At 38.2% G+C, this 17,632-nt stretch overlaps 2 protein-coding genes across 3 annotated transcripts in view; one reads left to right on the top strand and one right to left on the bottom strand.

Moving 5' to 3' along the window:
- The window catches only part of dnajc17 (DnaJ (Hsp40) homolog, subfamily C, member 17), a 36,464-nt gene that overhangs the window by 7,310 nt on the left and 11,522 nt on the right, over window positions 1–17,632 (bottom strand). The window contains exons 6-10 of the mRNA XM_032547357.1: window positions 16,717–16,834; window positions 15,986–16,029; window positions 12,743–12,820; window positions 10,996–11,076; window positions 9,560–9,679 (exon numbers count right to left, since the gene is read on the bottom strand). Of these exons, the coding sequence (XP_032403248.1) occupies window positions 9,560–9,679; window positions 10,996–11,076; window positions 12,743–12,820; window positions 15,986–16,029; window positions 16,717–16,834 (441 nt within the window). The remainder of the gene's footprint in view (window positions 1–9,559; window positions 9,680–10,995; window positions 11,077–12,742; window positions 12,821–15,985; window positions 16,030–16,716; window positions 16,835–17,632) is intronic.
- On the top strand, window positions 125–5,628 carry LOC116709073 (cdc42 effector protein 3). 2 transcript variants are annotated; one of them, XM_032547359.1, is made up of 2 exons: window positions 125–922; window positions 3,102–5,628. In XM_032547359.1, exon 2 carries the CDS (start codon window positions 3,180–3,182, stop codon window positions 3,777–3,779), a length of 600 nt encoding a protein of 199 aa, XP_032403250.1. In that variant the 5' UTR covers window positions 125–922; window positions 3,102–3,179; the 3' UTR covers window positions 3,780–5,628. The 2 variants fall into 2 exon arrangements, with proteins under 2 accessions (XP_032403250.1, XP_032403251.1); XM_032547360.1 differs by lacking the exon at window positions 125–922 and adding an exon at window positions 999–1,183.

Raw genomic sequence — 17,632 nt, 5'->3', positions numbered from 1 at the left:
TTTAACCACAAGTTGTACAGTTGATAAGCAAATGCGACTCTTGCCATTTACTACTAGTAATCAGTACAGCAGAGCAGAAAACATGCTGTTTTGACACGGTTTACAGTTCGTTACAGCCTACCCATACGAGGGCAAAGGCAACATGTTGGAGGCGTGAGAATTGGAAACAGCCGGTTATTTCTGTTGTGAAACCCAGGGTGTCTGTTCAGACATGTCTGTTGTTTGATTATACAGAAAAGCCAAAGGCCTCCATTCAGGCAGAAGAGCCTGTGGAGTGGGGTTGACTCTGGGGCTTTACACAAGCCAACAGCAGACGGGAAATCAGGAAATCAGCAGAGAAAAGGGACAATAGTGTGGAGATTAGAGATCTGTTAACCCCCTCCTCTATATGGTCAACCTGTTTGCTCACCAACTACAACTTCCTTTAATAAGCACGCAATCAGTGGAGGCCAAAACAATTTTTTTTCTCACCCCTCTCTTTCAAGCATATTCTCTGGAACTAAACCATCCAGTAAAGTTTCAATCTTTACTAATAGCATGGAACATGGAAAAAATGAGCAGCTCCAATTTACCACCTACTTCCCCCACAGGTGAAGGGTGCAGCAAATCAAACAGCAAAACTCAACTGTAACACCTATGCCTGCAGGGCAGACTTGTTCTGCAGTCACGATGGTGTGTTCTGATGACTTGCAGACATTCTGAAATAGGCTGACTTCACAAAAGCTGACATAAAAATAAAAAAAGCAATGCCTCCACCTGGATGCCCTTGTACTCTGACCTCCTCTGGTTTATCATTTACGCAAGGAGGCCTTTCACAAGCAACACACCTGGAGGTGATTTTGCAGCGCAATCCGGATTTTATGCTGACTGAAAAAAAGATTAATTGCCCACAAACTAACAGCGCTCGCTCCAGCTGAAAACGGTAAGAACTGTTTTTTTGCAGTTAAAGTAATTAATCCTAAATGAAATCTTCTTTAACCTTCTTCGGGACTAGGCTACACCTTCGTGTCAGTGTTTCAAAGCTGGGAAATAAGCATTGCTCTCTGATGAATGACAAGTCTTATCTTGTCGACGAATAGCTTGTCAGAGGTGCAGTTAGAAGCAGCATAGATTCCTGGCTGAGGCGGGTGTGCATGTGTGGGCTTATAATATCCCGGATTTTATTTTTAAACCACCAAGACTGGTAAGTTTATATAGTCATCCATTTTTATCTGTTTTATTGTTTTTAGTCATTCCAGACAAGGTGCTTGGAGAGAAAACCCATTTAATTATTTATTATTATCCTGGAGCTGAGAAAAGCATTTAGAAAGAGAAGCAATAGCCAAAAGGTCTCTCTTGTAAAAGATATCTTGGATCTCAATGAGACAACCGGTATAAATAAAGGTCAAATAAATAAAACAACTGTGTTATTTTGGTCAATCTGTTTTATTGAGCTGAACTTCTACTTAGCCATGAGGTGTTTCCTCACAGCTGAATCATAACACTCCTCTTTGGTTGACCTGACATGTTTGGAAAGGAATGCTGTTGTGTCCACACTCTTCAACCTCCTGCTGCTGCTAAAGTGCCGATAAAATGTTTTACAGCCCGACAAAGCGTGTTTGTTGAAGTGGCTTACAAATTTACAGAGTTAGTGTTTCAAGTCACGAATGTAGAGCTAATGTGGGCAAAGCTGTAAAAATCATTTACGGCGAGGAGATTATCTAATCGACATGCCAGAGTTGATGAACAAGGTTCTGGTTTTGGAAATAAAATGCTTACTAGTCACGAAATGCAAAGGCTTTTCCTCTGTTAGACGCTATATAATTACCGTTTATACAAAGTGTTGCCTAATACGAAGAATTAAAAACGGTCTTGGATTTGAAAGATATCACGGTTGCTATAGATTTTGTTTTACAAAACAATTCTTTTCCAAACTCAGTATTTTAGATTTTTCCCAGAAAATTATGGACATTTGAGAAAAAGGTATTAATTTAAAACTTGCTTAAATGATCGAGTGGTACAATCTGCCCAAAATGGCTTTCGGTTTTTGTATAACATGCGCAATAGCTCCACAGCCTGGGATGCATCTGAACTTAAATCACATCCATTTTTAAAATCTATAATTAAAAAAGCCTCCTGGACTAAATGCAGACTCTTTAAAATCTGATTTATCACTTCCAGTAATTTTATCCTTTTATAAAAATTTCCAAAAATAGAGGTTGTAGTGCTTTGTTTGGCATTTACAGTCAGTTTTGAATCAGAGTCCACTCGGTTCATGAGTAAAAAAGCAAAATGGTGATGGATAAAATGATACCAATCAAGATAAAGCATGTGCATTGACATTTAATGTAAAAATCAATATAAAATCAATCTACCAATTGAAAAAATAGACTTTCATCAGTTAGGATAATTAAAGAAAGAAAAACGTATAGAAAAACCAAATGGTTTTTTCCACACTGAATTTAATTTTATTTTTACTATTCTTACTGGAATACATTATAAAAGGTAATTATTGACTTTTCCAGTCTGCACAGCAAACCTGAGATTTTGCCAAAATAGTGACATTAAGGAATAACTGCAAATAATTTAACTTTACTTCACCATCTGAGGTGATTACAAAAAGTGTCTTCATTCATTCCACCACCTTGATTTCCACATCAAATTTATTTTGATTTCTGACAGTTAAAGAGAGAAAAATACATCCTTCTTTAAAAACTGTTTGAAGAGATCCAAAATACTAAGCAATTACTCTTCTGGTGTTTGCAGTGTTTTGCTTTTCTTACTGGAATTCTTAAGTAGATTAATAGACTTCCTCTGGAGGTTAAGTAGAAGACCACACCTGCAGTTATGGGAAGAACCTAGGATTTGGAAAATAAATATTTATAAACAAAGGCTTCAAAGCATTGCTGGGTCATCCTTCTGCTGCCAAATAATACTAAATTTCACTGCGCTACGATCAAGTCCAACAGGTGCAGTCTCTAAACAATGGCTGTCAATTCTCATTAAATCTGAGAACAGACCTCTGCACTTACATCTGGTGCTGAATACCAGGACAAGCACAAGCTCAGACTTGCTTCAGACTATCATTTGCTAAATCCTAATTGTCTTTTTTGCTGTTGCAGATGGCACTATGTATTTAGGCTGCATCATTTCCTGAGGATTCACAGAGATCAAAGTCTAACTCCAGTAAATCCATCAGGATGCCACTTAAAACATCGCTGTACAGAAATCCATCCTCCAGTCGCTGGTCTAGCAGGAACTCAAAGAGGAGAGAAGTGCTATCTGTCGAAATGATCAGTCTACCCCTAGGTGATTTCCGGCATGTCTCTCACATTGGGAGCGACAGCCAAGACGACAGCTTTGGAGATTTATCCTTCCTCAAAATGGGTCACGGCCTGCTCCGACAAAGTTCCAAGAGCGAACAGAACCTCTTCCTGAGCTGCAAGCCACCGCCAAAGCCCCCACGTCTGAACCTGGATGGAAAGGAGGGCATGCAGAGCCCCGAGTGGTCTGTGGACAAGAAGAGAAAGAAGTGCAACTCTTTGCCTCTTCTGGACAGTGAAGAAGAAGATAAGTGCGAAAATGAGGAAGTTAATGAAACGAGGAATGACTTTGCTTCTAATCAGACTTGCCGGCCCGGAAGTGGCAGCATGGGTTCTGATAGAGATCGAGAGTTCACAGGGAGTTGTGAACACATTGATGAATTTAAGGATGAGGACAGTGGCTTTTCATTCAGTCTGGACCTGGGCCCTTCAATCCTGGAGGATGTTCTTCGGGTGATGGACAAACTGCACAACTGAAAAACCTTGAACAACTTGGTAAGACACTGGCTGTTGGAGAAGAAATTTAACTTAATATTCTTCTTGGGACACAACTTTGCATAACCATGAGGACATGATAAATTATCCAGTGTAGCAAAGACTGGATAATTTTGCCATTAATTCAATTTGTCACCCTGGTCCTGGTCTGCACAAAGAGTCTGCAGAGAGCTGTGACCAAACTGGAGATCAATTTACAAGGACAGTAGCTCTTTATTCAGCCTGGATCTGGACAAACTCATTTGTGAACAATGTTCTCCAGATCATCGACAAACTGTGCAACTATGCGAAATACTGATGTCATCACTTCTTTGGAAGACCCAACACTATTTTATTAACAAGGATACTTAATAAAGTAGAAACTTATATTTGCTGCTTCCTAAGATCTTTACATTCTCAAACAAACAAATGAACATCTTGTTACTCTAAAGAATACATGATGTTGTTTATAGAACATTATGATAACCAGCATTTGCCAACAACAGAATGGTAAAGATAAGACAGGAACGTTTTTTTTTTATGTCTGGGCATTTCTAACTTCATCTACATTTCCTCTTTACTATTATAACCTCCCAGCCCACACTCAAAGCAGCTGTTAGGATTTAAGGGTGTTGTGTTTAAGAAAAGAAAAGCTGAGGCTGAAATCCAAGGTCCTTGAGCTGTGATGTCTTGAGTCTTGGCGTGCTTGCCCGTCTATTGTGTGCATAGGGCAATTTTTCCTCCGCACGCATCCTGGCGGCCCCACTCGAAGGTAGAGCAAGGTACTCCCCATTTCTCATTCCCAGCAGTACAGTGAAAACAAACATTTCGCTCTGCTTCCAATAAAAGCCAGCCAGTGGTGGCAGGTTGGGCAGCATACCAAGGTGGGCCACAGGTCCAAGACCTTATAAGAAGAAAGAAATGGCAGAGCATGCTGTTTTGTTGGCTGCAAATCAGAGTGCGATGATCTGGAGGATGGCGCTCAAGAAAGAAAGTGGCAGTGAGTAACACTATACATCTACACATGCAGGGAGGTTGGAGAGGAAGGGGGAGACAGACTGCTTCAGCAGAGGTCCTGATGAGGACTTAAACACAACCTTCTGAGCAAATACATGCTGCGTCTCATGTATATGTATTTCATTTCTTCTCACGTCATCCAAGTGGAAATTTGTGCAGACAATTGAGGTCTACTAATAGGGGGTTGAGAGGATGATATGTGGGACAAGCCCGGAAAATGTTAAATTCCTTTGCACCCTAAAAGGTCAAACTGGGAAATACAAAAACCACAAATGTCCTGCTTCAAGCAAAAGACTCAGTATTCTATGCATGTCCAAACAAAAACAGCGTTATTTCTGGATACATCTGCATTGTATGTCTGTTTTGGTGCCTGATGTTTTAAACTGGATACCTCTGTTTCTTGTATATGTTATGACAAAAGTTATTGTGAAAGCATTTTTTGCATTGTAAAATCTACCGGTTTGTACTTTGGTTTGGTAGGCAAAAAATGTACACCATTCAAATCCCATCACTGGTGGTTTTGTGGATAAACTGAATGGGACTGTTTACACAACAATGGACCGACATGTACTTGGCTTCTCAGCAAAAGAAGCCAAAATGGATGGATTATGTTTTGCATCTCACTGATGTCCAACCTTTTTTTTTTTTTCTGCAATCATTGTCTTGGGTACAAATAATTAAATGTGGAAATGGACAGTAATATATATTAAAACATGTCTCTGGCACTGCATTACAATTCATTTAAGAAAACCACTGCCTTAAATGATTTCCATTGCTCTGAAGAATGCCTAAATCAACATAATAAAGGTGGATATTGCCAGGTGTAAGGCTGGAGCCTTGTTCGTGACAATGACTCATAATGATTAAAGCTCAATTTCTTCACAAATGAAAAAAAAGAAGTGCTAAGTAGGGCAGCCGCAATGAGACGAAATTGTAGACCAAATAAGAAAAGTTAAATTTTCAAATGTACATTTGTTTTCTGTTTATATAAAACAGGTAAGCTCCATTTAATAAAGATTAGTAGTCTGGGAGCAAATGGATGTACTGGAGGATTTTAGGGGCATCAGATTAAAATGAACAGATGCTACAAACAATACCTGATTATGCTACATTTTGTGTTGGTCTATCACATGAAATCTCATTTAAATTAATTGAGGTTTGTGGTGTAAAGTGATAAAATGTGACTCAAGTTCACAAACATTACTAAATGTATCTATGTCAAAGTGAAACTTATGAACTCATCTCACAGCTTTAATGGTAACTGAAATTCATATAGTCTTGGAAAAACAACCTAAAATTAAGTCAAACGTTTTGACTTAATTTTCAGGGCCATAAGAACTAAATAACAATACAATTATTAAAATTTTTATAATTCAAAACATTTTTTTGTTAAAGTTTTGTTCAGGGTAAGATATGAAGCGTATCTTTTTCTTACACAATCATGTCCGAACAGAAAAGGGTTCAAGCTAAATTTCAGTATACCAATGGCCACACGCTACGCATCTATTCCAGACAGAAGGGATATTTTCTCAGAAAACACTTTTCAGGCACTAGGAAACCACCACACTGGGGAAAAAGTCCAGGAATAGCTCATCTGATGCATCTGGTTCTGTCGTGACAACCCCGAGTTGACTCTGGGTCTAGATGGAAGAGGCAGGCATCTGATTTAAATGCTGTGTGATATATTAACTTTAAATAATACGATATTCTAAATTGAACCATGAACACAGTGATTAATGATGAGATCATCTCCCAGGAGACCCAAGCATATGTCTTGGCAGACATCTGTGGAAGTACTGCAGTTACAGTCTATCAGTTATTAGACTGTAAGCTATACGCTTGGCCACATGGGTAAATCCTCTTTCTGAAGCTGCAAGCATGAGCCCATCTTAGAAGAGATTTAATTTATAGGTACAGTGGCGTTTGGCTTGAATTTGTTTGATCTGATCACCAATATGTTGAAGGAGACAATTTTATAAAACATAATTTGGGGATTCTTACAGGCAAGCAGAGCCACAAAACTGCTGAAATTACACATTTCCACCACCTGCTTGTTGACTCTGGCAGTTCATATGATATTTTACTCTTTTATTCCAACTTACAAGGCAGAAAATTACAGGAAAAAAAGTGAACCATAAACATGATTTCCTGACAGGAATTAATGAGATGAATCATGCCATGGCATCTCTTCTCTTTTGTGAATTTTAAACAAGTTTTAACACTGTTATTAAAATAAAGGAAAGCGGTCTAGAGATTTACAAAATGTGTTGCCTGGCGAACTGAAAAAAACTAATTAATTAAAAAACAGCTTTTTGGGGAGGAGTTTGACCTTTTTATGAGTTCAGGTAAAACAGAGCCAGTATTCGTGAGATTAATCTGTAAACCTCTTCTGTATCCAGGAGTTTATGGAAATCCATTGTAGAGTTATGGCTTTTCCTTCTTCAGACCACTGATTAATACGTCTACATTCATATCCTTGAATAAGCATGATATATTGCATGAACTTCACTTCTTTTGTGCTTCACTTAAAAATTTCAACAGGTCTAACATATTACTTAAATTGATGCTTTGCAAATTGTTTTATCCAAAGTGAAGCCAAAAAGACTGAACCTAAAGTACCTTCTTTTTTCCAAGTAATGCAGTGGGAATGAGGTTTTTTTGACTGTTAGACAAATATTAAGATTTTATTTAGTTTGTACGTGTTAAACATTATTAGAAAGGGATCATGATGGAGAGTATGACACAGCTCCCTTTTTTATTAGAAAAGCCCCATTGACTCCAGATGCATTTATTGAGCCAAGAAGCAAAGTAACGAGAACTGGGGTGAAGTCATCTGTGTCTTTAAGCTCTCTTTAGTCCCACCGTGACCTGCCGAGCACTGTGTTTGGACTGATGAGGTTAAAGAAGCAAGACCTCACCCATTTTGACCCTATGTAGTTACAGATGGCCAAAGCTGGGGAACTAGGGAGAGATCAGATGTTTAGATCACAAATAGATTTTTTTCCCCCAGAATCCACCCAATGTCCACTACCTCCAGACAAATTCTACAATAGCTAAAGTGTTTACTGTTACTGTCTGGCATCTCTTAACGGACAAGTATTGCATTGAGGGCCAAATGAAAAATTACCCAATCAAAATAACATTTTCATACTTGGTTGCAGAGAAAGAAATGGTTAAAAAAAGAATCAGCTTTGGATGTCAGTAAAGCAAACTGAGTTAGTATAATAGCATTTAAAAAGATTAGAATGACAAGTCCCAGTGTGCAGGCTGAGTCTCGGATTCTAACCCCATGTAGGAGGTCTGACACCCCTCACTGGGCTGAGGGTTGAAATACAGTTCACCAGAAACCAGAGACACAGATAAGTACATAAGTGCAGAGAAAAAGTCCACTGATGGAAAAACATTTAGACATTTTTGACAGAGAAGCTGAAAAATTTAGGAAATAAATTATGCAGACTGAATCAATCTTAAAATGCTTTAAAAAATCTCAGTTGAATTAGGAAATGTAATTTCTGGAAGCTGTAGTGCACACCCACACATGAGATGTGAACTCCTTTTCTCGAGGGCTTTTTGAGACAACCTTGCCAGACCAAAGGTGCAGCTAAGGAAACCTGTTTTATCTGCAAGTGGCATTCTGTGGTTTTTTTGGTCTCAGTGGGTGATGTCTCCATCACTACCTCAAGCCCTCTTCTGATTGGTTTATCATCTCACCCCCTGAAAGATTAGGCATATTTCACCATATGCTTTGCTACATTTGGAAAAATAAATAAATAAAACAAAGTTCCTTAAAAAGTTTCAAGTCTTGGCCAGGTGTCACTTTGTAACTTACTTTAAGCTCTTATTGAAAAACTTTTAAGATATCCAAGAAACTCGTGTTTCTTAGCAGCAAGAAATACCAGTACCATCTGCCCATTTTTATAGTAATGTGTGACAGACTGAACCAATCTTGGAGTTAAAGTCAACTGTCCCTCCAGCTGAAACAGGCAGAGGCAGAGGTGGCAGAACCACCAGGGCAGAGAAAAGAGTTATCTTTGTTCCTTATATTTGTTTCTATTTGTTACTTAATAATAACTAACGACTGATTTGAAATCATTATTATAATTTATCATATCCCGTTCATGCTGCAACAAGAAATTATTTAATAGATATTTGCCTGACTATTTTACAGTGATTTGAAAAAGATATTCCAAAATATTACAAAAGGTCAGTATAAGAAGTTGCACATCTTTAAAGGACTCGAGTAAAAAGACAAAAAAAAAAACCCCACTAAACTTGAGGATAAAAAGCTAAGGATTAAAGTTCACAAACGCCAGTATGAATACACAAAAGCTTTTCTTAAAATAATCCCGACAGTCAGGCTGACATGTTTGGCTGTCATTATTGCACAGTGCCTCCCCTTGGCTGCCGTGTGAAGTGAAGCATTCCTGGACTCTCCCAGGTCAGTTACATTAATGAGCACCCAACCAGTCTCTCTGAACCAGTAAGAGGCCACCGCCTCACCACTCCAAAACAAATAAACTGAGGTCCACTTACCCGACCACACTGATTGTGGCCAAAAAGAACAAAAGTGCAAACTCTGGGGCAACATTTGAACCGTTGATATGGAAGAAAAAAAAAATCTGAACATTTACATAACTCTTTCTACAGAGAGGCTAATATTTTTATTGGAGAAACAGCAACTGGCAATACTTTGTAAGACGGGGGAGGCATGTCCTATGAGAGCAGAAGGAAATTTAAAAGAATACATTTCTGTGTTATAAGAGTACCTGTGAAGACACGAAATGGCCGGTTTGAGATGCTGCAGCAACATCCTCAGGTTGTCCTTCCAGCCATGTAATCTTCAAGGGGTTACCACTCAGCCCACTTTCATTTTTAACAGCCAGTTCCTAAAATTAGATATTTAAATATTATTAGCATTAAATAAGCTACTTGAGCTCTACGTTTTGCATGAAGTTGTAATAATCTTCGCTAAATGTTGGTTAGAACTAAAGCTCCTAAACAGAACAGATGCGCAAATAGAAATATTCTGTTGCAGTTAAAATTTCCTATATAATGTGCCCCTTTTTTCAGATTTTCTCATGTTATAAACCATAAACTTCAATGTCTTTCATAAGGTTTTTGGGATAAGATTACCACTAAGTGGGGTACAAGTGGAAGGAGAAGGAAAAGAATCCAGGATTTAAAAAAGAAAAAAAACCGGTTATAACATAAAAATCTAAAACGTTTGATGTGAATCGTCCCATCAACAGATTCAGCGGCAGATTTTTGGTATGGGCCATACAGGGTGTTACCAAAAACACCATAAGAAAGGGGGAGGAGAATGAACTCACATCCACCTGTTGGTGGTAGCATCATGCTGTGGAGATGTTTAACTGTATCAGGGTTAGTACTGTACTTAGCTTGCCTACAGTTAATGAGTCAAGCTAAGTACAGGGCAATCTTGGAAGAATACCTGCAAAAGCATTGAGATTGGATTGAAATGAGGTTCACTTCCCAGCACAACAATCCTAAACATACAGCAAGAGCAAAAGTTGTACAGTTTAATAAAGTGATTTTAATTTGCTAGAATTGCCCAGTTAAAGTAAAGACCTAAAACCAATTAAGAATCTGAGATATTAAAATGTATGTTCAGACCTGCTTTCAACAAAGTCTCAGTGAATTTGAGCAGTGTTGTTGATGCACAGGGGCTTAGTACAATTGCAGATTTTTATTTGCTAAAAAAAAAAAAAGTAGGAGCATGCAATTGTGCAGTTCTGTTTGCACAAAATCCCAATAAAAACACATTGAAGTTTGTGGTTCAACGGGTATAAATACATTCACAAGGTTCTGTAGCCACGGAAATGCCTCGATCACTGCCTAAGTCCAGTAGACTGACAGAAATGTTGTGTAGAGAGGAAACGACAAACAAAGGAACACCAAAACTAAAAAGAGCCTGCGGAGCCAGACGATGGGGAACAATGACTCAAGTGCTTCAGTTCGATGGTTCCAATCAGTGCAACAATTTCGAAAGCACGGGATTATTTTAGGTCAAAGACAACTTCTTGCGGTCCGGACGTCTGTCAGATGCTATTCCTAGTAATAATCTAACTCAAAACTCGTTCTAAGACTGTGTGGCAAGTGATGAACTAAAGTGGTTCAATTCAAAAAGTCTCCTAAGGAGATCCTAACCAGAACAGTAAATGTGAAGGCCTCGGGTACTTACAGCTGCTCTCACAGATGCAAACTCCACAACAGCACTTCCTTTCTTCTTACTCGATACGATCACATTTAAAACATCCCCATACTAGATGTCACAGCAGCAGGATAAAAGCATGAGGTGGAAGGGAAAGAAAGATGCAGAACATTTGAATTAGTATTTCCTTTCACAGTATAATCCATAACCATGAAAACAAAAACATATGTAGAGTCGAGATTCAAAACAGTGCTGAATATCACACATTTGAGAAATACAAGTTAGAAATGTACTGAATTTGAGGAAAGTTTTTTTTTGGGTCACATGTATTCACAAGAAAAAAAAGTATAAAATACAAAATTTACACACCCAAGACAACGGCAAGTTTAGGTGATGTAAAAAAATAAATCCAACATACAGAATCCAGTACCACATGAAGAAAACTGTATCATTTGGAACAACAGCTGGGAAAACAGTTCACCTTTGTTTCAACACACCATTACATATTTAGCCACCATTTTTCTTGAAGTTGAAAAGGGGTAGTACTGTACTTAGCTTGCCTACAGTTAATGAGTCAAGTTATGTCTAAAGTTTTGGAAATTGAACTACACTGAAATTAAAGTGTAAGTAGTACTGGAAAAATTTTGTTGCAATTAACTCCTAGCTACATATCTAAGAGAGTTAAAAAGGAATAGGTCAGAAATGGATATTTTATCCTGTGGGAGAAAATATCCATTTCCAATATCCAAAGAAATAAAGACAGTAACCCTGTCTTTATTTCTTTGATGGAAATACAGACAGGTTATGATACAATTGCTTTTTAAGGCAGTATTAGAGAATAGAAAAGATTTCTTCTTGGTTAGTTTAGCTCTGTCAACTTTACGGAAAGGCCATTTGGCATTAACCTGTTCCCTCTTTAGCCTTTCATGGGAGCAAAGAGAAAGAGGGAAAATTCAGCTTTCTGGGAAATCGAAACTCTAGGAATGCAAATGCTCACTGAGGACACTCTAAATCCAGCCAACAGTGACAAAGGAGAGTCTCAAAAGGTTTCTATTTCATGAAATATAAATATCTTAACATATTTTTTTGCCCCTTTAAACAAAGATTTATTATTGCAGGCAGCCAAAGTACACAAGTACACCCACGTACGCATACATGCACACTCATTTTCCCACAGAGTGTTGGCTATTTCTGCTTATCCAAACCATTAACTGTCACTCACTCATGGTTGCCATTAAAAACATTACACATTTTCTTTGCCTAAAAATTCGAACGGGAACAACACTTTTTTAAGACCATACTGGATGCATTCGTGAACAGAGCAAATTCAGCTGTATTACTTTGAGCAACTTGACGTCACTGACACTAGCCCCATCCTAGTTTGAGGACAACCTGCACCCCACCAAAAACCTTCATGAAAGATTGTGGCAGAAGGTGGTGGTGGGTTGCATGAGAACAGCACATTTCCTAAAGCCTCCTTTGGAACTGTTTAATCACCTGGTAAGAGGGGCACAAATAATGCCGTGCGTGGCTTTTAAAGGGCACTACAACAATGCCCTCAGCACTTTCACTGCTACAAAACTTAATAGGCCTTGTTTAAGGGGAAGTGTAAACAATCTAGAGCACTGATGTCATGCAGGCCTCAAATAAGGGTGGACTTTTGCGTGCAGGTTTGTTCAAAGTTAGCTCTTGAAGCCCTAAGAGCATGAAAAAAAGGATTTCAATAAATTATTGCTTTTATAGCAGATCAGCACAAGTGAAATTTCAGGACACCCACCTTATGAAGTAGCTTAAGCAGAACGTCTTGAGAATAACCTCCATTCAGCTCGTCATCTTTCTTGCATTTCCATTTTAACTGTAAAAAAAAAACAAAAACAAGAGGCCAATATTAGTCATGATCACTTTCAAGAAATAAAGAAGTGCATGATAATGGATAATCCTTAAAGCACAATTGATTAAACTCAGCTGCAGAGGAGGTGAACCGTGCCAGACAAGTTTGGCTCTGATGAGAAACAGAGAGCTGAAAAACATCAGGACAGGCTGAAGCTACGGGAGAAAAAGCTCGTTACGCTCTTGGAACATCGGCACTGAATCACCTGCAGAACCTGCAGTCAATTTCCATTCATAACAGTGGGTGCTGCACGAATGGAGAGAAGCTTCTATAATGGGCATCAGAGACTGCATAGGGACTCACCTTCAAAACTGTAACTTAACAATCCTCTACAGGTTGATGCCTGAGCTTGTCAATCATTACATTAATCTTTTGATACAGGTAGTCAAAGATAATCCACCAGCCCTCGTTGCTCTCATACTTCTAAAAAAAAAACAAACACTAAACTGCCTTCAGAAGTCAGGAAATCAAAAAAGAAAGTCCAGGTCTGAGTAAAATAGTGTTTGTATAAAACTTGGAATAATTTAGGTGGCACCAGAGATGCTCGTAGCAGCTCTGGAGGAGCCACAGAGCTCTGGTGGAAGAATCTGTTGCCATGATAACTATTAGATGTCCCCTTCATAGATTGGGGGCGGAGAGGGATGAAGAAGTCTATTGTTAAAAGACAGTCAAAAAAGTCAAATTTGCAGTGCGCCATAAGCACACATGTGGAAGAAGGTGCTCTAGACAGAATTTAACTTTTCTGGGCTTTGCAAAACTCTATGTGGCAAATAACTAACACATCATATCTCTTTGAATACACCATCTCCATGTTGAGAGATGATGCCAGAAGTATCATGCTGTGGGACCCTTTTCTTCAACAAGACATTGTGTCAGCCAGGCTTACTCTATAAAAAAACATCTAGAAAAGCATCAGCTACAGGAGGAAGAATCGTTTAAGCTCTGAAAAACCTGTAGCCAATTTCCATCCATACCTGTTGGTACACAAATGAGTGATCTCCTAAGGATATGTGCATCAAAAACTGGTGAGTCACCTGCTAGACTAAATCTCACCAGGACACTGATTATTCACCATTCACTCCTACACAGTCTGATCCCCATGCGTGTCTTTTTACATATGGGAAATTTCTACTGCTACGGAATCTTCATGAAAATTCAATTCGGCATGAAAGCGACCACAGAAGGCAACATAATCTATTAGGATACTTTTTTCCTTTTTTATTCTGCTCTCAGGTCCTGTCACTAAATGCTGAAATGTATTCCCGTACTCCTAAAAAAAAGAAAAAGTGATATTGTACAATCTCATGTTCACAGACAAACCACAGCAGAAAACTGGCCAGTTTTATGGCAACTGCTGAGAGCAGCATAATGAATGGCAAGCACAGGGGGTTGATTCAGTTCCAGCAATCTGCTCACTGTCAAAGATACACATTTTCTGGGAATTTTCAAATCCATGTAGCATTTTTACAATAATTATCGCTGAAAATGTACATTCCCTCTTCCAGCAGAACTTTCTCCTTACTTAATAACTGTCCTAACCATTAATCTTTAAATTAGATGCTCAAATATTTGTGTGATGTGATGTTTCCAGCCCACAAAACTGCTGTTTTTGATCATGACTTATATAAATTTACAAACAGTAAAGATATTAGTGGAAAAGATCCAAATAGCAAGTTAATGGAAAGGCCTGGGAAATAGTAATGTTTTAAAGCCAATGATGAATTGTTCAAATTTGCTGAAAGATTAATGATATTTTTCAATAAAAATGGAAATAAACATTGAACACTAATGGGTGGTTTCAACAGAATATTGAAATACGCAACCCTAGTTTGAGACAAAATAGATCTAGATATTTGGTGCAGGTGCAAATTTAAAGATAATTACATAAAGACTGAAAAAAAACTATGATCTCTACTCTTCTTCACAAATAGTTCAAGCTACGATTGGATGGAGAACATTTATTAACATCAAGGTTTAAGTCTTGCCACAGATTCTACATCTACACTGGCTTTAGGTCTGGACCTTGAGTCTTTCTAATAATTAATATGCTTTGAACTAAACCATTCCATTGGAGCTTTGTATATTTATTGCTAATGTCTTGGCCAAAGGTGAAGGTGAAGCTCCTTCAAGGACCACTGGATTCATACAGAGACTAAGTTCCACTCATTCTGACTGTATTTACTGATTGAGATTTGAAGACACCAGATTTTTGGGGCATCAGAAGAAGAGAACTGAATATTAAGGCTGAACTATATAATAAATATTATAATATTGGTGACTGCCATGATCAAGAGCTGATTGGTATGAAATAAAACAATTATTTATGATGAATAACTTGCACACCTTACCAACACTTTAGTTTTTTTTTAACTTTTTTATCTTGCATGAATAAAAATATTATAGACATATGTATTGCAGTTCATGAAATTTATTACAAATATATCGTGATATATTTGCAATATATGAAATTATATTGCAAATATACCTTTACAATATATTAGCAATACATTCTGCACACTACAGTTTTTATTGGTAAAAGTGAAAAACTTTACTTTCCTTCCACTTCTTGTTATATGCTGCTTTGTTTTAGTCCAAAGAAAATCCCCAAATCCATTGGAGTAAATGGGATAAAGGTCACAAAATGTGTAAAAGCTCAAGAACACTTTTGCAAGAAGTCTAAACTGAGAAAAGAACATTCAACATTTGCTGCAACTTTCTTGTGTTTGCGACTGTGGTTTGGGATCTTGTCAGTATAGCTTTTGTTTGTTTTTTGAGCTGAATATACAAACATCTGGGGATATTGCCACTGCTTTAGATGGCTTTCAATTACTAGAACCAGGTTTAGGGTGTAAACACATTAGCTAACGTTCCTTGCATTCGTTAATACACACAGAATAAGGCCATTTCCAGGAGGAAATATAATAAGCCTTCTTTTGGCATAAATATTGGTCCCCTGACAGAATCGTGCCTAATCGGGAGGAAGTGGTGTGAGAGCAACATATGTGCTAAGTGATGAGAAAGCATTCGTGGTCTCTGAATAATAAATTACAAACAGCTAAAGGTTGTATAAAATGTATACCAAGCCCCCATTCTGATTTCCACGAACTACCCTTAGATGTTGAGTCTTACCTTCAGTTTTGGGGTTGCATTGCTCTGGGAATATCTCTCCCCTCCTGAGTGTGAGAAAAGGCATTAGTGACGGTTGAGAAAGGGAGGTAAAAAGACAAAGGAGCAACTGTTTAATTGAAATATGGTACTCAAGAGAGTAGTCAAGAGGCTTGTGCCGAAAGACAGCAACTTAGAAATGGCTCCCATGTGGTACATTTTTTTGACTTTTGGAGACATGGCTCTGATCAGGGGAGGGCTGAGTGCGTGCAAACAGAGGGGACTCAAAATATGTACAGACGATGAACGAGTAATTGCACACCCACAAAAGAGGGTCAGGTTTACATCTCCAGAAGACTCCGCTGCTTAAAACAACGAAGGAAAAGGAACAAGGTCTGACGGACAGCTCTGTGTGTGTGTGTGTGTGTGTGTGGGGGTGGGCGTGGGTGTGTTCAGCACTTTGCATTCCTATGATACTTTGCCAAGACGTCTGACTGCCAAATGAACTAAAATAGACCTCTTCTCATATAAGTTCAGCTCTTGTTATTGTTCGTTGCTTGAATAATATTTGGTGAACCACAGGCAGAACGGTGGCTAGTGTGGTTAGACAGGCTGGATGATTGCTTGGAAACAAAAAAACATCAACTAACTGATCAAACTGAATTTATAACATCAGGACATGAAAACCCTGATACATTTATGATAACCTGGACAAGCACAGACGGCTGATGGTTAAATCCAAGAAGAAATCAAACCTATCTGAATGTAGTTTCCTGGTTGTTGCTGTGCTTCTCTTTCTCTCTGGATCTGCTCCCTGATGAGCCTCTGCTCTTCTTCAAGTTGTCTGGATCCCTCCTCCCTCAAGCGGGCGATCTTTTAGGTTCAGACACACAAATAATACGGCGTTAATCAAAAACCTGTATGAACATTTTGTAGACAGAATTTCTTTAAATTATGATCTTTTGCAATTTTAATGCCGAGCTAGTTTTCTGTCCTGGTCTGTGTTTTTATGAACTTAAAGAAAAATAGATTTTACACTTTAATGCCACTCCTCGTCATGAACAAAAACGCACCTTTCTCATTTATATCTTCCAGTTAGAAAAAAGTTATGCAAAATTTTCTAGTGGTTTTAGTGATAAATATAACCAAAGATTATAAAAACTATTGTTTCAGATTGAACCCTTGTTCTTTCCCCAAGTGGTTGGATGACTCAACTAGAAACTGAATCAGGAACACGTATTTGACAAAGAACAGAATAAAGCACCTGCTTGTGTTTCAGACTTTCCTGGACACGTTAGAATAAGTCATTTCCAGTAAGCATCTGTGGTCAGTCCCATTTCTAAATTACAAAGTTTTCTTCTTCTGCAACCTCTCCCGAATGTCGAGCAACTAACTCTCTCAAGGTTTCTGTACAAACTAATTCATAATTTGTGACAATCGAACCAGAGACTTCAGTGTAACTGGTTTGTAAATCAAATCTAGATCCTACTAGTGTGTTTTGCATTTACATTCAGGCAAAATACGTTACAGAACCAAATTTCACCTCATTCACAGCTGACAGCATTATGTCAAATGTCTACCAGATTTGCACAACTTACTAACTTGCCCGATACTACTCATCAACACAAAACATTAAAACACTGCTTACAGTTTTAACAACTTAAAATATGT

This window comes from Xiphophorus hellerii, chromosome 19, assembly GCF_003331165.1.
Source record: "Xiphophorus hellerii strain 12219 chromosome 19, Xiphophorus_hellerii-4.1, whole genome shotgun sequence".
Classification (NCBI taxonomy): domain Eukaryota; kingdom Metazoa; phylum Chordata; class Actinopteri; order Cyprinodontiformes; family Poeciliidae; genus Xiphophorus; species Xiphophorus hellerii.
This window is presented reverse-complemented; position numbering and strand designations above follow the sequence as displayed.